The sequence below is a fragment of the Ursus arctos genome, unplaced genomic scaffold (genome assembly GCF_023065955.2).
Source record: "Ursus arctos isolate Adak ecotype North America unplaced genomic scaffold, UrsArc2.0 scaffold_16, whole genome shotgun sequence".
Classification (NCBI taxonomy): domain Eukaryota; kingdom Metazoa; phylum Chordata; class Mammalia; order Carnivora; family Ursidae; genus Ursus; species Ursus arctos.
The window spans coordinates 30,855,969-30,878,891 of NW_026622830.1; the positions used below are offsets into that span (position 1 = coordinate 30,855,969).

At 39.1% G+C, this 22,923-nt stretch overlaps 1 protein-coding gene and 1 long non-coding RNA gene across 6 annotated transcripts in view; one reads left to right on the forward strand and one right to left on the reverse strand.

The window, feature by feature from the left end:
- Positions 1-22,923, forward strand: part of MCM8 (minichromosome maintenance 8 homologous recombination repair factor) — a 39,934-nt gene that overhangs the window by 5,550 nt on the left and 11,461 nt on the right. For all 4 annotated transcript variants that reach the window (XM_044385695.3, XM_044385694.3, XM_026503043.4 and 1 more), the window contains 8 exons: positions 1,706-1,809; positions 2,808-3,006; positions 6,680-6,765; positions 14,851-15,002; positions 15,247-15,442; positions 18,530-18,560; positions 19,090-19,230; positions 22,452-22,593. In XM_044385695.3, coding sequence (XP_044241630.2) covers positions 1,706-1,809; positions 2,808-3,006; positions 6,680-6,765; positions 14,851-15,002; positions 15,247-15,442; positions 18,530-18,560; positions 19,090-19,230; positions 22,452-22,593 — 1,051 coding nt within the window. The remainder of the gene's footprint in view (positions 1-1,705; positions 1,810-2,807; positions 3,007-6,679; positions 6,766-14,850; positions 15,003-15,246; positions 15,443-18,529; positions 18,561-19,089; positions 19,231-22,451; positions 22,594-22,923) is intronic.
- The window catches only part of LOC113258361 (uncharacterized), a 44,439-nt gene continuing 26,708 nt past the window's right edge, over positions 5,193-22,923 (reverse strand). For both annotated transcript variants that reach the window (XR_006409965.3, XR_003317202.4), the window contains one exon: positions 5,193-6,778. This is a non-coding gene — a long non-coding RNA (uncharacterized LOC113258361). The remainder of the gene's footprint in view (positions 6,779-22,923) is intronic.

The window sequence follows — 22,923 nt, forward strand, 5'->3', positions numbered from 1 at the left end:
GCAGCCTCCATCAGAATTTTAAAGGAAGATTTTACAATAACAGTACCTTCTCTAAAAGATACTTAGTTTTTAACTAACAGACGTTGGCTAGAACTGAAAGGTTGCAGTCCTGTCCTAAAAGATACCATTCATTTTGTATATAACAGCCTATCTAAATATAACATTTATTTTCATTTATTTGAATTAGTTTAGTCTGTTGAAGATAATATAGAAATTAAAGAGCTCCTTGGAAACAATCTCATAGGGAAGATAAGACAAGGATCATGTTATCAGTTAGAACTTGGAAAGCAACCTCAGATTTAGGTTCTGTGTCTGGAGGCAAGTCATTTACTCTCCCTGAGTGTCCCCATATATAAACTGAAAATAATAATACGTGCTATGCCTGCCTGAGTTTTTCTCAGGGCCAGTTGACAACATATGTGAAAGTATTTAGGCTGGCAAAGAGATAAATGCTTCAAGGTAAAGAGAGTAAATAAATCTCAGAACAGTCATGGATAAAGTACTGGCTGCATTCAGAGATAAAGATAAGACCCTCAGTGATTGGGGAGGAATGGGGAAAGCTCAGAGGAAGACTTTGTAGAGATGGTAGAGGTATGATGGGTCTTAAAGGGGTATTGAGAACTGCACATAGAGCAGAGGAGGTAATGGTAGCCAGGCGCAGGAATAGTTCATTACAAAGATGTGTATGCTGCTGGTTACCGGAGACTGGAAACCTTGGTGTTGTTTCAGACTCCTCTCACTCATTAGTTCTCTGTATCCAAGTCACCGCATTCGTTCATTGCTATTTCTAAAACATCTCTTAAATCCACCTCTTTTCCACCCTTACTGCATCAGTCTTAAACACTTCATTATGGTACCTAAACTGGTACATGGTAAAACATGATCTGTCTTTGGAAACTGTGGTGACTTTTCTGCAAAGTGAAATTTAAATCCTTTCTGTGGTGTTGAAGGCCTTCCGGGATCTGGTTCAACTTCCTCCCCCACTTTCGCCCACTACCATTCAGCTAAGCTGAGCTCTCCCCGGTATTCTTTCAATAGTCTGATCTCTTGCACATGCTGTCCCTTAACCATGGAATGCCCCTTGCATTGCATATCCAGATTGGGGGGCTTGATGCTATTGTCTCTCCATGAAACCTTTTCTCACGACCTTCAAAACTTGCATAGTATTTTGTCTCTAAATCTTTATGGTCTTTTTAACAATTATAGCTCTATATGTGTATCTCATTTTCACTCTTAGATTGTCTGCATACTGCTTTGTGTACAAGAGATTATTAAATATTAATTTAATGTCAGTGCCAAGGGAGTGGGTATTGAGTATTTCAAAAGACATCTTTATTTTCTCTATCTTAATAAATCACTGAATATAGAGAAGTAGAAAATATGTTTCCACCAGAGCCTGTCCAGCAGGTAATTGCTTTGGGGATTACTGTAAGAACTTTTACTATTAAGCTTAGTTTGGACAGAAAGTAGGAGACAGGGATGCTGGAGTTTTCCAGTCCGGGGACCACAAAATCCCAGGTAAAACAATCCACTATAAAATAAGTAGTCACAATTAAATATCAGAGTTTTAAAGGGCTATTGAAGTTCTGTTAATATTCTGCTCTGAACTGTTTATATTCATAAACTTAGTATTTTCTGTAAAAGAGTTCTGCTTCAAGAGGATGTTTTGTTTTCCAACTTTTAAGTAAATACCTGTCCCGTTTAGGTATTAACTAGGGACCTTGAAAGGCATGCAGCTGAATTACAAGCCCAAGAAGGATTGTCTAGGGATGGGGAAACAATGGTAAATGTGCCACACATTCATGCAAGGTGAGGATTTGCTGGTATTAAAGTATTATTTACAATCTGGCATTTAAGACTAAGAATGAGAACCTCATTTTATAAAGTCAAAGAAATCAGTAAAAAGGGTATGAGTTCTTTGCTATCTCATTGGTTGTCACACACAAGTGAACCTCCTGGAATTCTTCAAAGAGTTCATGGCAAAAATAAACTTTTCCTTTCTAAATAAGGTGATTTCCCAACCTTCACGTTTTTGTAAACGTTGATTTTGGGACTTACCAAGTCCCTGCTATTTAAATTAATACCCTATGTAATACACTAGGTGGTGTGATTATGAAATTACTAGGTTTCTATTAGACACAGCACAAATGGAATTTTGTTTTTCTTTGACTCATCTTTATTTTAAGATTTTAAATTCTTATTAGAAGAAATGAATAAGATAATCATCAGAGTTTTGCTTTTCTTTTCCAGAATTTATAGAAGACATTGTGTAACAGGTTTTGGGTTTTTTTTTTTTTTTTTTTTTTGAAGATTTTATTTATTTATTTATTTGACAGAGAGACAGCAAGAAAGGGAACACAAGCAGGGGGAGTGGGAGAGGGAGAAGCAGGCTTCCCGCTGAGCAGGGAGCCTGATGCGGGGCTTGATCTCAGGACCCTGGGATCATGACCTGAGCCAAAGGCAGACGCTTAACGACGGATCCACCCAGGCGCCCCCATTGTGTAACAGTTCTTGAAAAAGGAGTTAGAAACTGAAAAGTCACTTTTTTTGTTGCTAAATTTTTTCTGTCGGCATTATGTTTTTCCTTTTTTCTTTTAGAGAACAGCCTAATGAAATAAGAAGAGAGAAGGTTTAGCATTTTTTAAATCTTTAAGAATGATTTAATTGTTGTGAAATTTCGGAGCTATAAGGATAATATGGTTGGAGAACTCCAGTTGCTCCTAAAAGAAAGTTGTGAAAATACAGATAATGTCCACTGTTGGTTGATTTGTAAATCCATAGATAAATATTCTTGTTTTTGTTTCTAGGGTCTATAACTATGAGCCATTGACACAGCTCAAGAATGTCCGGGCAAATTACTATGGAAAATACATCGCTCTGAGAGGGACGGTGGTTCGTGTCAGTAATATAAAGCCTCTTTGCACCAAGATGGCTTTTCTTTGTGCTGCATGTGGAGAAGTTCAAGGTTTTTCTCTTCCAGATGGAAAATATAATCTTCCCACAAAGGTAATATGTTCTTTAAATTATTTATCTTGGCAAAGAAGGCAAATCAGTTTACAGAAAACATTTCCCAGTGTTTCTGAACACAGAGCTTATTTTTATTTGTAATTTCAGTTTTTAAATTATGAAATACTTCAGGGTATAGAAAATAAAGAAATAAAACATTTCTCTAATCACCACCCAGAATTTACATTTTACCAGTTCCAGATATATTTTTAAAGATATAAAGCATTACTGATGTGATTAGTGTCTCTTTTGTACTCCCTTGCTTGTATCATTCCCAGAGATAATCATTATCCTGAAGTTAATGTGTATTCTTTTTATTCATATTTTTATATTTTGCTTAATAGGTATACACATCAAGTTTTCTTTCCTTTATTCTGCTGTTTGAAAGTGACATGTTTCTTTTTTATGAACTTTTTTTAGACTATAGATCTTAAAGCCATAGAAAAGTGGAGAGAATATTTGTATACCCACCATTATGAGTTGACAAATATTAATATTTTGTGATTTTAGGTTAATTTTTTAAACATGACATATTAAGTGTTAGAGTTAAGGTTGAAGTCTCTTTGTTGCCCTCCCCGTTTCCACTCACTTTTTTCCTTCCTCAGAGGCAGCCACTCTTCTGAAATTGGCAGGTAGTCTTCCAATCTGCATTCTCATACCTGACTTTATGTGTAGGGTTTGTTTTGTTGTGTGTTTTTACAGAAATGGTGTACTGAATGTAACATTCTGCCAGTTTTTTTTTTTCACTTGGTTATCTTAGACTTTACCTGTCTTAATACGTATCTAAGTCTTTCATCTTTACTATTGTGGAGTATTCCATTGAATGAATAGCCACTATTTATCCATTTTCCTAGTGGACATTTGTGTTGTTTGCAGTTTTTTACAGTTATATGATGCAGAGAACATTCTTACACATGTCTCCTTAGCAGAGGAATTTCTCAGTTGTGCGATGTACTTATTGTTAACTATTAGATGTTGCCAAACGACTTTCCGGAGTGTTGGTCCCAGCTTACACCTCTGTTGGTAGTGTTAAACAATTACCATTTCCCTGTATTCTCATTAACACTTGGTATTGTTAGACTTTTTAATATTTTGCCAGTCTGATTGGTATAAATGGTATTTATACCAATTTCTTTTGTAGTTGAACATCTTTTCACATCTTTATTGGCCATTCAGTTTCCTTTACTGAATTTTCTATTTAAATCTTATCTTTCTGGGGTGCCTGGGTGGCTCAGTCGTTAAGCGTCTGCCTTCAGCTCAGGGCGTGATCCCAGTGTTCTGGGATCAAGCCCCACATCAGGCTCCTCCGCTGGGAGCCTGCTTCTTCCTCTCCCACTCCCCCTGCTTGTGTTCCCTCTCTCACTGGCTGTTTCTCTCTCTGTCAAATAAATAAATAAAATCTTTAAAAATAAATAAATAAATCTTATTTTTCTGTTTATACTATAGGAGTTCTTTATGAATTCTAGATACTAATGGTGGATTGTATATATTACAGATATCTTCTCTCAGTATTTGCTTTATCATTTAACTTTGTGGTATATTTTTTATTCTGTAGCTTTATATTTCGACATGGTTAAATTGATCAGGTTTTTTTTCTTATGACTTTTATGTTCATGTCCTGCTTTATTAAAAACCCTTCTTCACTTGAGCATTATAAACATATCTCTTACATTTTCTTTTAATACTTTTAAGTTTCATTTTTATATTTAGATTTTTGTCCATCAGGAATTTAATCTTGGGAATAGCATAAAGCTAAGAATCTAATTTTGTTCTTTTAAGTGAAAAGCCAGTTGTCACCATTTATTTGTTAATTAAGCCCTTTATTCCTCTATGGTACACTGTCCTGTAGACATGGGAGTCCATTTCATCTCACTGGTCCTGTACCAGCTCTATACAATCCTGTTTACATTGATCTTATTACAACTTTTCAGAAGGCAGGGAGACTTACCGTATCTATTCTTCTTTTCCAGAGTTGCCTTTACCATCCTTGGACTTTAATAGATTTTACATTTATTACATTTTTACACAAATTGGAATTTGTAAGGTTTCCTTCTCTTACAGGAAGGACAGGGTGTGTGAGATTCAGCTATTGGTTCTGAATAATCAGTAGTGTTGGTAAATGAGTGTCATCTACAATTTGTCTGGGCTTAAGGTTCAGGCTCTGCCTTTAGTTCAGAGGCCAGAAGTTTTTTTTTTTTTTTTAAGATTTTTATTTATTTATTTGACAGCGAGAGACAGTGAGAGAGGGAACACAAGCAGGGGGGAGTTGGAGAGGGAGAAGCAGGCTCCTCACTGAGCAGGGAGCCTGATGTGGGGCTCAATCCCAGGACGCTGGGATGGCGACCTGAGCCGAAGGCAGACGCTTAACAATTGAGCCACCCAGGCACCCCCAGAGGCCAGAATTTCAATCCTGACTTACTGGATATTTTCTGTAAACTGTATTTGGTCAGGGTATTTCCATGTCCTCCCCTAATGTAGTGGGTAGTAGTGCTGACTGGTAAGATGAGTACTGGTGTGAAGAGGTTCTGCATGTGTCTGAACTTCCATGAATGGAAGTGACCAGAAAGATGGTTGTTCAGGAGATCGTGTTTCGGTCACTATTACTGTATCACAAATCACTCTAAAACTTAGTGGCTCAAAATAACAACAGTCATTTAATTATTTCTCATGGTTTCTGTTAGTCTGAAGTTCAGAAGAACTGCTTGGCTGGGTAGTTCTGCATCTAGGTCTCTTATGGAGTTGTGGTCAAATGGCAGATAGAGCCGAACAGCAAGAGGCCAGAGTGGCCGGGGGCTGGCTGGGCATCTCTCCACCATGTGTCTCTCTGGGCTGGTTTTGGCTTCTTGTACACAGTATGGCAGCTCAGGATACTCATTCTGCTCACATGGCTGCTGATAGCTTAAGAAATAGGTCTAGCTCTCAGGAAAAAATGGCTTTGCCTTTTTTGAGCTAGCCTCAGAAATCAGGTGGCATCCCTTCTGTTGGTTACAAAGTGAGTCATAAGCCTGTCCAGATCCCAGGAGAGGGAAATAAGATTCCATTGCTTGAGGGGGGAGTGGGAGGATTCTAGAAAGGCTCATGGGGAGATGCTGTTGCAACCATATTTGGAAAATACAGTCGGCCACAATCTCTGAATTTATAAGTGCGTCTTGAGGCCCAAATAGCAAACAAGTGACATTTAAAAACTTGAACACAACTCATTTGCATGTTGAGGATTGTCTCTGTGGTAAATAAATAAATATTATACAAACAGTGCAAAAGGCAGTGAGATAGAGCTGGGGATTAAAGGAGACCTAGGAAGACTTTGGAAGAGGGGAGGTTTGGGGCTGGATATGTGGGACTAGATGCGAGAGGGCATTCAAGGATCAGGAGACTGTGCACGAAGGAAAGAACGTGGGCTCATTGTGAGAGACTTGTGAGGAGCCTTATACACCCACAGCTGAAAGAATAAGAGCAGTAATCAAGAGGGACCAGCTGAAAAAGTGCCTCAAAAGCTTGTAATACAGAATTGATGGAGATGGAAATAGAAAGTCATTAAGCTTGTAGTACATTATACTATAATACCATTCTGAGACCAACTTAAAACGATATTAAAGGAAACATTTTAACTTGCATTTTCCTGAGATGTGATTGCAGTTTATCAAAATCTGGATATGAATTAATCTTGTTGCAGTGTCCTGTGCCGACATGTCGAGGGAGGTCATTCACTGCTCTCCGTAGCTCTCCTCTCACGGTTACAATGGACTGGCAGTCAATCAAGTAAGCAATCAGACTATAAATAAAACACAGGTTTTAGATCTCTCATACTGCCAAGTAAATCTATAGTATTCCTGTGTTATGTAAGCCTTATCTGTAGACAGAGGTAAAGTATATAATAAAAGATTTATTTGATTAAGAGTTTGTGTGTTAAATGATAATTGTCTTTATTTGAAATTTGTTCTGCATCAGATTCCAGAAAGCATTTTAAGTACAAGTATCATGTCCTTTTGCTACCAAGGAATAGTTCATTTTATTTCTCACTTATTTGATTCATTAAATTGGATGTAGACCAACAAAGCTCTATGATTTTCTTTCCATGAGCTGTGAGAGAAATGTTGTTTAAAAGTTTTAAAGAATCGCTTAGAAATGGGCATGTTTCATGTTCTTACTATCTGTGAGGCATTTTACTATAGGTTTCTTTTTTTTAAAGCTGTTTTTTGCAGGTCATATGGTTTTTGTGTGTGTGTGTGTGTGTGTGTGTGTGTGTTTAAGATTTTATTTAGTTGAGAGAGAAGAGAGAACAGAGGGAGGTGGAGAAGCAGACTCCCTGCTGAGCAGGGAGCCCGATGCGGGACTTGGTCCCAGAACCCTGGGATCATGCCCTGAGCTGAAGGCCGATGCTTAACCAACTGAGCCACCCAGGTGACCCGTATGTGTATTTTTAACCCAACAATTTATCCATTTTATCTGGCCGTAGTCCCATAACTCATCCCTGAATATAAAATAATGGGTAGTTTTGAAGTCCCAGTGCTACCCAAGAAACCTGGCTAAAACAGGTGATGGTCTTAAAAAAACTAAGAACCTAGAGAAAAAGTGAGGTGGATTGCTACCAAGTTCTGTCCTAGCTTCACCTCTTTCTGTTCCAACATATATAATAATTGTACACTATGCTGAGATCTTCACAAACTCTCCATTTTATAAAAAGAAGTGTTTGAGACTTTTTTTTACATTTTATTTTTTAAAACTTTAATTCCAGCATGGATAACAGTGTTTTATTAGTTTCAGATGTACAATATAGTGATTGCTCAGTGCTCATCACAGTAAGTGTACTCTTAATCCCCTTCACCTGTTTCAGCCATCTCCCACCCACATCCCCTCTGGTAATCAACTATTTGTTCTCTATAGTTAAGAGTCTGGTTCTTGGTTTGTTTCTCTCTCTCTTTTTTTTTCCTTTGTTCATTTGTTTTGTTTCTTAAATTCCACATATGAGTGAAATCGTGGTATTAGTCTTTCTCTGATAGGCTTATCTCACTTCGTATTATACTGTATAGCTCCATCCATGTTGTTGCAAATGACAAGATTTCATTCTTTTTTAGGGCTGTGTTTCAGACTCTTGAGCGTGATTTGTGCCCTTGTAGTTCACAAGGTTGTACAAAGAACCTGTGTAGGACTTTCACCACTGAAGGAGGTGATGAGGGCCTCAGAGGAGCCGTATGGTTCACAGTAGGATAGGTGCACAGAAGGTCCAGAGTAATTCATTTATTTGAACAAAATTCTTTGCTTTCTGATAAAAATAGCAGACAAGAAAATAGGCTTAAATATTTTAATTGGATTTGAATGATGGTCTCTTGATATCAGGAGATTAAACTTAGAAAGGGAGGCCATTTAGGGGTGCCTGAGTGGCGCAGTCAGTTAAACGTCTGACTCTTGGTTTTGGCTCAGGCCATGATTTCAGGGTCATGAGAACGAGCCCCGGGTCAGGCTCCACACTCAGCAGGGAGTGTGCTTGAGATTCTCTCTCCTCCTCTCCCTTGGCCCCTCCCCACCCTCTAAAATGATAAATCTTTAAAAAAAAAAAAAAAGGAGGCCATTTAAATCCTTTTCTTGAATCTTTAAAAGTAAGGTATTACTAAAGTTCATTTTGATTGAGTTATAGTAAAACTGTTAGTATAATATTAGCTTACATTATTTTATTCTACCAATGTGTAGATATATAAAATGGCTATCTGCCCTAGGTGAAAGGCCTTCCTGCCATTTAGAGTAAATTCAATTTCATTTTTTTCTGAGGCTTAGTTTGGAATGGCCATAAAGAATTAAATTATTGTTTCTCAGCTAGTGCACTGAAATACTTGAATGCATCAAGGTGAAAGCCTTACAACGTGTTATCAAAGGCTTTGCAGTTGAAGCAGTCCCAGTTCTAGAGGTTTACCTGATGAAAACAGTCACAATATGTGAAGAAATAGCTTGCTGAAAGTATGTTTTCACAGTGTGTGTATGTGTGTGTGTTTTAATGGGGAACAGCCTAAACATCTGAAGAAAATATTGTAAATAGGATGGTACAGTGGATTATTGTGTAGCCATTAAATATGATGTTGTAGGAGAATCGTTTGAAATGACATAAAACGTGTAGTGTGTTTAGTGATAAAACTGACAAATACAAAAACATGTTGAGAATGTGCTCTCTCGGAAGTGAGATTGGAGTAATTGTTATTTTTTTCTTTCTGTTTATCCGTTTTAATAAGAAAAGTCTATCTGATTTTTAAAAGCAAGGCATCCTTAGCGTGTTGCGTCCTTCTGAGACTTCTCATTGCAGCTGCCAGTGTGTGAGTGTGCATTGAGGTGGAGGTGGAGGAGTGGTGGTGGTGAAGAAGGAGCAGGGCTGGTAGTGCAGGTTACGTGTGGATACCTGGCTGTGACCTCAGAGGATTTGGGAGGATAATCCAGGTGTATAATGAATGTATTCCAAAATTATTATTTTAGGATGTGAGGGCGATCTGGCTGCGACATCTGTCACCCCATTGATCGCCAGGGTTGATTCGGCTGATCTGGCTGGCTAGGCGGGTGTCCCCTTCCTCCCTCACCGCTCCATGTGCGTCCCTCCCGAAGCTGCGCGCTCGGTCGAAGAGGACGACCTTCCCCGATAGAGGAGGACCGTTCTTCGGTCAAGGGTATACGAGTAGCTGCGCTCCCCTGCTAGAACCTCCAAACAAGCTCTCAAGGTCCAAAATTATTATTTTAACATTCAGTGATTTTATTTACATTCATTATTTAAAGAAGTTTTAAAGATCTCCAGGGAAGATGGCAGAGTAGGAGGAGCCTAAGCTCACTTGGTCCCACGGGTACAACTAGGTAACACCCACATCAGTGTAATTAACCCCAAAAGCAACCTGAAGACTGGCAGAACATACTCTCCACAGCTAAATATAGAGAAGAGGGCACATCCAAGAGAGTAGGAAGGGTGGAGATGTGGTTGGGAGCCAAACGGATTCACGGGACTGTGGGTGGGAGGGACTCAGCAGCAGTTGTAGGGAGGGGAGAGAAGCAGACCTCTGCAGCAGGCACCCCAGGCACAGGGAAACTGCCTGGGGAAAGCAAATACCCATAACCTTTGGCTTTGAAAACCAGAGGGGCCTAAATTTGTGAGTTCTTAGAATCAGCTGGGCTTAACACCTGAGAGTTTAAAAACCAGTAGCTCAGCTCTGGGAAAGCTGGCTGGTGAGAGGAAACAGAGTCCCTGCCCTTAAAGAGACAGAACAACAAACAGCCTTGCTGAGATACAGCATAGAAGTAGCAGTTTAAAAAATACCTGGGGTATACAGGAGGGAGATTTGTTTACTAATCTCAGAGTGTATACTGGAGGGGTAGGGATCTTTGGGAGACTTCTCCAGGAACAAAAGAGCTTGTGGGTGCTATCTCCCCTCCCCTGACCTCCAGCCTAGATACAGGGACTCCTGTGGGAACTAGGACAATGCAACACTCTCCACCTTCCACCTAACTTACTAATAGCACACCCCACCCCTGTACTTTTCTGTGGACTCAATCCCTCCAAGCAGGGCAGGAGTTTTCCCAGTGGCTGCGGCTCCCCTCATGCAGCCAGCTGACGTGGACCTTTCTGGCACTGTGCACATCACCCCTGCGTTCTCCTGCAGGAGTCCATCCAAAGTGGCGCCACAGTGTGGCAGTGAGCAAGCAGCCCTGACAGGGACCAGAGCACTCAAAGTGACTCCTGCCCCGGGGAGAGGGGAAGATAAACACTTACACCAGTCAATCTGTGGACCTAGCAGTGGGCTGGGGACAGACATCTGGTCTGACTGTAGGCCCTGCCCACTAGTAGAAGCTTCTCGGGATAATACGGGGAGAGTGCCCGGCAGTTTGGTGCTCCTGCAGCTCTTGCAAACATCTGGCCCAACTCAACTCAAGCCTAGGGAGGCCCAGACTGGCCCATTAACAACACAGGGACCAAACCCTGCCCACAACAGGCAAAGAGAACCATTATAGACTACCAGACTGAAGACAAAATGTGTCTCAGCCACAATAATAGGGCACACGCAACACACACAGGAGACACCCCTGAAGTGCCAAGTTCTTAAGAACAGGAGACATTGCACTGCAGGGCATTACAGGACCTCTTCTTCATAAAGCCACTACTTTCAAGAGCAGAAGACATAGCTGACTTTGCTAACACAGAAACAGACACACTGAGTTAGACAAAATGAGGAGGCAGAGGAATATGTCCCAAGTGAAAAAACAGGACAAAATCACAGTAAGAGACCTAAATGAAATGGAGATAAATAATATGCCTGATAGAAAGTTTAAAGTAATGGTCATAAAGATACTTGTTGGACTTGAGAAAAGGGTGGAGGACCTCCCTGAGACGTCTCCTCAACAAAGAGAAAACATTAAAAAAAAGCCAATCAGAGATGAAGAACTCAATAACTGAAATTAAAAGTACACTAGAGGGAATAAGTAGTAGACTAGAAGAATAGGTCAGAGACCTGAAGGACAGAGTAATGAAAAGCAAGCAGAACAGGAGAGAGAAAAAATAAAAAAATAAATAAATAAAAGTAGACTTAAGAACTCAGTAATACCATCAGGCATAGTAATATTTACTTATAGGGCTCCCAGAAGAAGAGAGAGCAAGGGGGCAGAAAATTTACTTGAAGAAATGGTAACTGAAGACTTACCAAATCTGGGGAAGGAAACAGAAATCCAGATATAGGAAGCACAGAGGGCACTCAACAAAATCAACTCAAGGAGGTTCACACCAAGACCCACAGTAATTAAAATGGTAAAAAAAAAAAAAAAGTGATAGAGAATTTTAAAAGCAGTGAGAGAAAAGAAAACATACGTACAAAGGAAACCCCATAAGGCTGTATCAGCTGATTGTTCAGAAACTTTCCAGACATAACTTTTGAAGCCACAATTCAACTCACTGCAATTGTGAAATAAGTTTGAGAATTAAAAATCATTGGCAGCAGCCTGTGTCCATTGATAGATGAATGGATAAAAAAGATGTGGTGTCTGTGTGTGTGTGTATTTATATATAAATATAATGGAATGTTAGCCTTAAAAATGAATGAGATTTTGCCATTTACAACAACATAGAGGATCTAGAGAGTATAATGCTAAGTGAAATAACCCAATCAGAGAAAGACAAATACCATATGATTTTACTCATGTGGAATTTAAGAAACAAAACAAATGATCAAAGAGAAAAAGAGAGAAACCAAAAAACAGACTCTTAACTGTAGGAAACAGATGGTTACTCAGAGGGGAGGTGAATGGGGAGGGTGAAATAGGGGTTCATTGTGATAAGCACTGAGTAATGTGTAGAATTGTTGCATCACTATATTGTATACCTGAAACTAATATAACTGTATGTTATCTGTCCTAGAATTAAAATTTTTTTTAAAAGCCTGGAAGAGATCCCAAATGCCAGCCTGGTAACTTGGGTTTTCAAAGCCATGATTGGTTTAAAGCCTTGGTTCCCATGATAGGCCAACAAAAATCCTATTGGCCCAGAAGATTTTATGAAGTCACTGCAGAAGCCATCTGGATGGCTCTGTGGAGTGAGAAAATACATGCGCCACTGGCTTCATCAGATGGGCTCCAGGTGGCTACCCCCAGGTGTTGGGGAGCCAAACTGTGCTTGGAGGGAGAGATATCAATTCTGTTGGTAAAAAGAAGACGGATGAGAGGCTCTAAGCCCCTGACCTCATGCTATATAATTGCTATATAGTTAAACTGGAATATGAGTGTGACAAAAAAAAAAAAAAAAAAAGTTCTAAGGTAATGCATGTAAATGTTTTTTAAAAATCAGTGTAGTATGCCACAGTTCCTACAACTTCTTGTTGTCTTATACATAATTTTAGATAGCATCCTTTCATGTCTTCTCTCTCTTTACCCAACCACTCTCTGTGAACCAAGGACATTAGAGACGATGCACTTGCTTTTTTACTTCCCCCCCTTCTACTGCTAGACTTCTTTCAGCTATGATGTTAATTTTACATTATCAAGGTTTACTTCTTTTCCAGTCATAACTGTCTTCCTTGTTTAATTTATAGGTCGTATCTAACAAAAACAAGAGCATTCGTATTTTTATGATCATCTTTGTTTAACAAACAAGGAAGGTGTCAAATGCCAAGAAAAGGAAATGTAATTTATGTCACTGTGTTGTTTTGTTTTCTGTCCCTTAAAAAAAATGATCCAAGTGTCAAAATCAAAATGAATTCTCTTCTCTTCTACTCCCTTGAATTCTCCCCTATTTTAATGTGCTTCATATTTGGACTGTACCTTTGTTGTTTAGCGCTTTTCCTGCTTTTTGAAATCTTTTTGCCGATGGTGTTCTGAAGTAGTGAGAGTACATATAAATGTGTCTTCATCCTGTTTGAGTTGTCTTGGACTCTAGAATATCTGTTTTCTGTCTTTGAGCTTCCTATCAGATACGTCCACTGGACTGTTCATCTGTCTTTTAACCTTTTTTTCACCCTTTGCTTTCTCTCTGCCATTTTCTAGAGTTCTTTGGTTTTTTGTTTCCCTCCTATAATTATTTGATTTTTATATACATATTTTTAATTTTCCTGATATCACATTTGTTTTCCCATAGTTCCCTTTTTATAGCCGCTTACTCTTATTTTATGATGGTAAGATTTTCTCAAAAACTCTTAGGCAGCTTTTTGTTTGTTTCTGATGCTCTTTTCTTTCCTGAATTATTGCCATTTCATCCTGAAATATCTGATGAACAATGAGAAATTATTTGGACTAGGAAGGATAGACTTCTTTTCCTGTATTATAAGTAGGAGTTTTTCCTCATGAGGCCTGCTCCCCTGGATAAGAAGGTAGGGGTTTTGACTGTCAAATTTTGCTGTATGAATATGGTTTTGAATTGGAGTTGGGCTCCTCAGATGCCAGAATGAGGAGGCTTTATTTTGAAGCTCTGATACCCTCGTTAGATGCTGTAGCTCCCCTCACAGAGCGGATGGATCCATTTCTCTGATAGTGCTCTGGTTTTTGTTAAACAGTAAAGCCTGGTTTGCTGGAATGCCCTCATTCTTCGCCTACCTGCCTATCATCCAGAATTCTGAACAGCTATTCTGTGACTTGTCTTTCGGTTGATTTTCCTATTTCCTTTTAGCCATCCACTGAAAGGAGGAAAAGTTTTACCTGTGTAAGAAACAAGGAATTCCCTACTCTCCATTCCTGCCAGCTCCAACCTAGAAGGCTATTAGAGGGCTCTGCTGAGAATATTCGCTCCCGCTTCTCTTTGATCCTTGTAACTTTTTCCTTTGTGTATTTTGGATGTTATTTTGTTTTATTCATCAATACTTTCCCACTTGCTGTTTTCTAAAATTTCAAGAGCTCCTGTTTATCAGTAACACCTCTGCATACTCTAAAACTTCTCTTTACTTATTTAGTGACTACCGTTTTGGTGAACATTTTGGAGAGTGGGTAGGCAAGCGTATATGCTTATCCTGCCACTCTTTTTTTTTTCTTTTCTTTTTAAGATTTTATTTATTTATTTGAGAGAGAGAGAGCACAAGTAGGCAAAGTGCAGGGAGAAGCACGCTCTCTGCTGAGTAGGAAGCCTGACACAGGGCTCAATCCCAGGACTCTGGGATCATGACCTGAGCCGAAGGCAGACGCTTAATGCACTGAGCCACCCAGGTGCCCCCATCCTGCCATTTTTAAAGGAAAACTGCTGAAGTAATATTAGATACACCATTGAACTTTTTTTTTTTTTTTTTTTTTTTTTACTAATCTGCCCTTTATCTAGCTCAGTACCTTGTGGGTCCTGAATAGCTGACATGTTGAAGAAATTACTTGAAGTCAATATATAGACTGACTGAAAATTGTTTAACTTTTTAGAATCCAGGAGCTGATGTCTGATGATCAGCGAGAAGCAGGTCGGATTCCACGAACGATAGAGTGTGAACTTGTTCACGATCTTGTGGATAGCTGTGTCCCAGGAGACACAGTGACTATTACTGGAGTTGTCAAAGTCTCAAATGCTGAAGAAGGTATTGTATAACTTTTTTCTCATTTTGATTGTTCCTCAATAATTTGTCAGCATTCATCTTTTTTCAAGGTACTTTTGAATCTCTACTAAGACAGGGAATTCCTTGTTTCTTACATAGGTGAAACTTTTCTTTAAAATAAAGGTTTATCTGTAGCTTATTGTGCCTTTCTTTTTCATGCCATTCGAATCTTTGTAGAGAAAAATGAAAATACCAATTACTGTATTTCATACTTTGAAATTTACAGGTTCTCGAAATAAGAATGACAAATGCATGTTCCTTTTGTACATTGAAGCAAATTCTGTTAGTAATAGCAAAGGACAGAAAACAAAGACTTCGGAGGATGGGTGTAAGCATGGAGCATTGATGGAGTTCTCACTTAAAGATCTTTATGCCATCCAAGAGATTCAAGCTGAAGAAAACCTGTTTAAACTCATTGTCAAGTATGTATGAGGTTATCTGAAGTTTTATTATGTATATGCTCGATAGGGGTGCTGTTGGCTACAAGTAACAAAAAACTAGTCAAAATGGTTCCAAATTACAGTTCACAGGTCAAATCCAGCTAACTGCCCACTTTTATATGGCCCATAAGCTAAGAATGATTTTTACATTTTTTTAATGGCTGAAAAAAAAAGACTATTTCATGACACACAAATTATATAAAATTCAAATTTCACTTCCTATAAATAAACTTACTGGAACACAGCCGTAATCATTCATTTATGTAGTGCCTGGCTGCTTTCCAGCTGTAGGGGTAGAACTGAGTAGTTGCAACAGGGAATGGCTCACAGATATTTACTGTCTGTATCTCTATGGAAAGTTTGTTGATCTCTAGTTTAATCCATAAAGAAAATGTACTATCTCACGCTAGAAGTTGATTACTCAGCAGAAGAGTGATGGGATTGTGAATTCCAGTCATTTCAATTAGTTGTATATGGGGGGTTGTTTGTTTACTTGTAAAAAGCAAGAAGAAGATTGACATAGAAGTCACATTCAGTAAGTATTTTGAAATATTTTATTTCCATGTTATTGCCACGCAGTAGAGAGGAGGAAAAGTAGAGGCAATTTTTGCTTAAGTGTTTAAGAGCTTTTTTTTTTTTTTAATTTTTTTTTTTAACGTTACTTAAATCTAAGTTAGAATCCCACTTCAAGCACTTACTTCCAGCGTGGTTGGAAGCATGTTATCTATTACCTCCTTCATTTTTCTCATCTTAAAAGAAATCCTGTCTCAGAAGGTTGTTCAAGGATTACATGAAATTTTATAATGTATTTAACATAATTAACACAGCATGCTGTTATTTTAAAACCTTTTAAACAATTTCTTGGATAATTTTGAAGAAATAGAGGAAAACAAGAGAGACTGAAAAATAGATGTACGTAAGAGTAGTAAAGAACTGAAGTTTTGAAATGCGTTGTGAACACTTAGAACGCTTAACCCTGTTGTTTTCTCCTTACTTTAGGCTTAGGACACTAAGAGAATTTGACTGTTTCTGCCTTTAATATGTTAGCCAACTGAGAAAAGTATGGAGTTCCTCAGGGGGTCTTTGTCCTTAAACCCTCAGAGACTTCCTCTCAATAGCCATCCAGACCTACCCTGGGAGAAGGTTTGGTGCTCTGAGCTAGATGGGGGTGTGATCTGTGGATCAGGGACAGTGTGATGAATGGGCTGTGAGCAGGTAGGGAGGAGCCGAAGATCAAAACACCTCCTTGATTGGTTCCTTTTACCCATTTTGAAAAGAATGAACCGTTGCAGGGTCCTTCTGCCATACTAGAAAGGTTTTCTTCCCACAGGTTGCTTTTACCCTTTAGTTCTATATTTGTGATTTCAGCATTAAAACTAGAATTTTTCATGGCCATCCATCTGTTAATCTCACAGGGGGTGGCATATTAGGCAGACTGCCTGGTTTTGTAAATAAAATTTTATTGGAACACAGCGCCATCCATTCATCTACATAATTGCTTTCGCACAAGTTGAGTAGTTGTGACCCAGACAGTAAAACTGAAAAGATTTATGTTCGGGCCTTTTAAGAAAAAGTTTGTCCACCTTTGCTAGATTAACAAGTGGAGGACCATGAAAGGATAATGGAGAAGACAGTGGAAGGTTATGTGTTAGTTTAGGTTTCTTCAGAAGCAACGATTTGGGTAAGCATTTATTTTTGAGGTGATCCCCAGAAATACTGGTTAGGGAATGGAGGAGTGAGAAGGGATGGTAATCAGTGTATGGTCCCTTAAAGAAGAGGTTACTACAAGCATCCGGGGCTTAATCCTCTTGAGGCCTCTGGTATACCAGACTGTGTAGAACTAGCCTCACTATTTTCCCATCCAAAGGCCTAAATTTGGGACTACTCCTGCGAATATTATATAACCCAGTATTTTCAGCCTGCCCGGCCTGCCTATTGCTGATGCTTCTGCCGCCAGAGAAAGCCCTTCAGCAGACAGGTGCAGGTGTGTGTTCAGAAGCCAGCAGTGATTATGTGGGAGCATGCTTAACAGTGGTACCAAGGGGATGTGTCAGGACACCATCTTCTGTGTTTACATGTATTAAAAGGGATAATGATTTACATCGGTTACATCTCTTCCACCTGGCTTTTTTTGCTTGATCTTTGTTTTTACAACTGATAAATGTAAATATATTCACTTGTATTCATATATGGTCTTATTCTGATCCCTTGAATTGAGCTGAAGAAATGACATTTTATCTCATCTTAAAATATTATTTACTCAGTTCACCTGCTACACTCTTTCCAGTGATTTGGCTACACAAAGATATGTGTTCATGAAATATACAGTATAGTTCTGTATCCTAAAGTAGAAGACCATGATTATGAGGTATTTTAAAGGCTGGTGATAGATCCACAGTATATTTAGTTACTTTAAAATGCTTTGCAAAGGGGCACCTGGGTGGCTCAATCGGTTAAGCGTCCGATTGGATTTTGTCTCAGGTCATAATCTCAGGTCCTGAGATCAAGCCCACGTTGGGTGTGGAGACTGCTTAAGATTCCCTCTCCCTCTTTTCTGCCCCTCCCTGCCCCTGCTCTCGCTCGCTCGCTCAAAAAAATAAATAAAATGCTTTGCAAGTATTCCATCTCCCTTACATAGGCACAATTTTTAAAACATTCTTTCCTTTATGAATTAACCAAGAATTTTAAGGAACTTACTGTTAGAATAAAATGTCTTGAGTTTGAGGGACGTAAATTTTATGTTTGTCTTTTTCTTTTTTTTTTTTTTTAAGATTTTATTTATTTATTTGACAGAGATAGAGACAGCCAGCGAGAGAGGGAACACAAGCAGGGGGAGTGGGAGAGGAAGAAGCAGGCTCCCAGCGGAGGAGCCTGATGTGGGGCTCGATCCCAGAACGCCGGGATCACGCCCTGAGCCGAAGGCAGACGCTTAACCGCTGTGCCACCCAGGCGCCCCTTTTTCTTTTTTTTTGATGCTAAATAAAGCAAGTTAAGCAAGTTGTAAAGTAGATCTTCTAATGGATTAATGAAGCATAAATAAGGACTTATAAGTTGTATTTTGTTTTTCAGCTCACTTTGTCCTGTCATTTTTGGTCATGAAGTAAGTACTTCATCTTTATCCAAAAATATATAAAGTTGGCAAAAAATAGCTAATTTTTGTTAGCCAGTTATTAGTATTTTAATATGTCATCATTCTCCATAAATGAATGATGTGAAAGGCAAACTACAGCTCCTTTTGTGAACAAGCTGCTTACTAATTTGAGCTAATAGGAATGAGGTACCTTTAAAGTGACTTTGGACACTAAGTGTTAAAGCGGAAGCTACCAAGTATTTCCCAGTTTTGTGGAGTAGATGTATGCCTTCCAAGGTAGGTCTTTACTCAGTGACTTTAAAAATACTTCTTTGATTTTATATGCTTCCTAGTTTTTGCTTTTTAATCATTTACATTATGGAAGTTTATATTTTAAGTTAATTTTCTTAGGGTAAAGAACTAAAGTTCAATCATACTTTTAAAAAAATTCTCAGGTAAATATAAACATAGAAGGAGAAGCATCCCTTTTTCGCTGGTCATCTTTATGTCTGTCTCAGTTTTGAGGTTTTTCTCCCCCCCCCCTTCTTTCACACTTGAGCTTGTTAAAGCAGGTTTGGCATTAGCACTCTTTGGAGGAAGCCAAAAATATGCAGATGACAAAAACAGAATTCCGATTCGAGGAGATCCACATGTCCTTGTTGTTGGAGATCCAGGTCTGGGAAAGAGTCAGATGCTACAGGTAGGAAATCATTCATCTAGTATTTGATGTATTCCTGATGAAACGTATGACTGATTCACAAGTGAATTTTCTCAAAGCGTGTAGTATTTGTGTTCCAGAGGATATAGTTGGTCTGGTGGTAAAAGTGAATTGGGGTTTGTGTGAGTAATGTGTCACTTCTGTCTGGCCATCTTTACATAGCGCCAGTTTCTATTACACAGGCTGTGCAGACATGGTGGTCTGTTGAGATGTCAACTATTGTGAAATGTTAACCATTTCTCTAACCCCCTCTTTTTTTGGTATCAGCTTTGTTAGTCTTTTTTGTTGTGACTTCACCCATGAACAGAATAACTGGAGGAGGTAAAAAGCAGGGAAGCAGGGTCATGCATTCTTTCTTCACACGACTCCATAAACACTGTATTGAGCTTTAGGAACAGTCTGATAAAGGTAAGAGATCTGTTCTGTATGCATCTCCACTGCTTCTCTCGGAGTTTAAAGCAAGGCACCTTCTGTGACCAACTTCTTGTTGGTGCCCAAGGAGATTCTGCCTCTGCCGGTCAGAGCCTAGTGGTTCTCCCTGCCAGGGCTTATGATGGCCCTAGAAGGTTCTGCTTGTTGGAATACTTGTTGTTGCCTTGGAGTGACACCTGGTAAGTCAGTCATAATGTCCTTTCTGAGAATGCCCATTCCTTACCACCACTCCCACCCCCAGTGTAGAAAATTTAACCAGACCGGGGGTCTCTTTGGAAGTTGTTGTCCTGTGGCTACTGAATCTTTGTTCAGGGGTTGGAACTCTGGCCGCGTATCCCAGTCATCTTTGGAACTCTTTGCAAATCCTGGGGCCTGCCCTAGTCCAACTGAATTAAAAGCCTCTGGATTAGGGTTCCAGTGTCTGTGTGTGGATAACCTTCCACAGGTGAGTGTGCTGTGCCGCCAGGATTGAGAACCGCTCTGACCTCATCATTGCATTATAAACCCACTGTCCTTCATGTCAGAGTCATTATTTATTCCCTAGGCTTCATTGTTAAACCAGTCATCATTTTAATTCCTGATCTGACATTTCATCTGTGTTTCCATGTTCCTTTGGACCAACAGGGCCTACTTTTTCTTTTTTTCTTTTTTTTTAATTCTATTCGGAGCCCTTGCTATAAGCCTGACAGCTGAGGCACAGAGCACCCAGTTGTAGGGGAAACAGTTGATGATAAAAATGAAAACAGAATACCTAGCCAGACTGCACCTGTAAAAGGTACACGTGGGGACCTGAATTGTTACAGCTTTCTTTTCTTTTATATCGTATATGTGTGTGACTTTTGAATTAGTGTACTATAGGTAGAAGCCTGGTTTAACCTTCACATTATCTATATTTAACCTTCTGATTATCTATACAAGTAAATCTTACAATTTATACATTTTGCTTATGGTATATAAAACTTCCATTTTTCTCTTACTCCTTTTTTTTTTTTTTTTAAGATTTATATATTTAGGGGTGCCTGGGTGGCTCAGTCAGTTAAGTGTCTGCCTTCGGCTCAGGTCATGATCTTGGTCTGGAGATCAAGCCTCACATCGGGTCCCTGTTCAGCAGGGAGTCTGCTTCTCCTTCTCCCTCTGCCCCTCCCCCTACTCATGCTTTCTCTCACTCATTCTTTCAAATAAATAAATGAGATTTTTTTAAAAAGTTTATTTATTTGAGAGAGGAGAGTGCACCAGTACACCTGCTAGCACAGGGAGGAGGGTTAGAGGGAGAGGGAGAAAGAGAATCCCAAGCAGACTCCCCTCCAAGTGCAGACCCATGACCCCTGAGATCATGACCCAAGCCAGAATCAAGAGCCAGACAATCAACCGACTGAGCCACGCAGAAAACCCTCTCTTACTCTTTTTTAATTTAAGAAAGAAATCTTGGCAGATAATGGTTTCAAAATACATTTAATGGTACTGAAAAAATTTAATACCAAGAAATGACATTGGCAATTTTTCATGTTTTTTAGACCTGGAATGATGCCATTTAATTTAATTTTAAAATAGAAACTGTAATATTAGTGGAAATTAAATGTTGTAAACAGTGGAGTGTATTGTATGTAAGTCTTCGAGCCCTGCTAAACCAGAGTTTTTAAAAATTAGGCTAACACGAGCAGTTATGAATTGTTACATTTTTAATCCTGTTTTCCTCTGACCATTTTATTGTAAGCCATCATCCTCCTCCTAGGCAAATAAGGAATTACAAATAACAAAAATAATGATAGCTACTGTTTATAAGCTTGACACCGTGGGGTCACTTGGGTTGGGCACTGCGCATGTCCAGCGTGCATTATCAACATAGCAGCATGAGAACTGTCTCCTGTGGTTGTGCAGTGCACAGCATACACAATGGTCTTGCATTGGGCATGTGTGCCAGGTGCCAGATTAAGTGCTTTACATACGTGATCTCACTTACTCCTCAGGGATGTAGGTGATAAAACATAAGGCCTCACCCCAGGTAAGGCTCAGAGAGATCTGAAAGTAGCGTAGCCAGTGCATGGTAAAGCCAAGATTTAAACAGGTCTGCCTGATTCTGGAGGTCCATGCTTTTAATTCTTGCACTATTTAACCACTTTTCTGACCTGCTATAGCTTGTTTACTCACAAAGTCAGTATTATTGAGCCGTTTTATTACCTGCTGTATAAAGAAGCATTGAAGCCTTTGAAATTAAAATTGGCCCTCATGTTTTTTCTGTTTAAACTTGAAAATGAAGCATAAAGTGAAACTGTGTAGTGTTCACATGACCACAGACATCAGAGGCAGGCTGCCTGGGTTTAACTGAATCCTCACTTCACACCTTCATAGCAATGTGAATTACTCTCTGCAGGCCTTGGTTTTCTATGTCACAAAATGGGGATGTAATAATATCTTCTTATCAACTATGGTAGTAAAGATTGTACAGTAAAGCTATTAGAAGAATACTTGGCATATAGCTGACATTTGTGAGCAGTCACTATTAGCTATTTTTTCCCTTTTATTTTGTCTGATTCTTTTTTTTTTTTAATTTTTAAAAGATTTATTTGAGAGAGGGAGAGCACGTGGTGGGTGAGGGCCAAAGGGAGATGGAGAGAGAATCCCGAGCAGACTCCATGCCCAACGCCCAGCCTGACACAGGGCTTAGTCTCACGACCCTGAGATCACAACCTGAGCCGAAACCAAGAGTCCAACGCTCAACTGCACCACCCAGACACCCCCGGCTGATTCTTTTAAACCTTTTGCTTCCTTAGGCAGTATGCAACGTTGCTCCACGTGGTGTGTATGTTTGTGGTAATACCACAACCACTTCCGGTTTGACTGTAACTCTTTCAAAAGATAGTTCCTCTGGAGATTTTGCTTTGGAAGCCGGTGCTCTTGTACTTGGTGATCAAGGTAAGAGACTAAACTCTCCATGTTCGCATCATTTAACTTCCCTAATATTACAGCTTCTATTTTTAAATTGAGCCAAGGGTTTTAAATGCATTATTCCAGGTTTAAATAATTAGTAATTCTGGAGCTTTGGGGTTTTTTTTTTTTTAAGCCTTTTCCTTTCCAATTAATTTCTTTACATTCTGTTCAAGAGGCATTAGTGAGTGGAGAACGAGTGCCAGAAAAAATAACTGGAAATAGAGTTAAACTGCAGAATTGAAACTGGTACTTACTGTCACTCATTTTCAGAATCTTGCAATAGACACAATTACATATAAAAATCAGTCAAGTCAA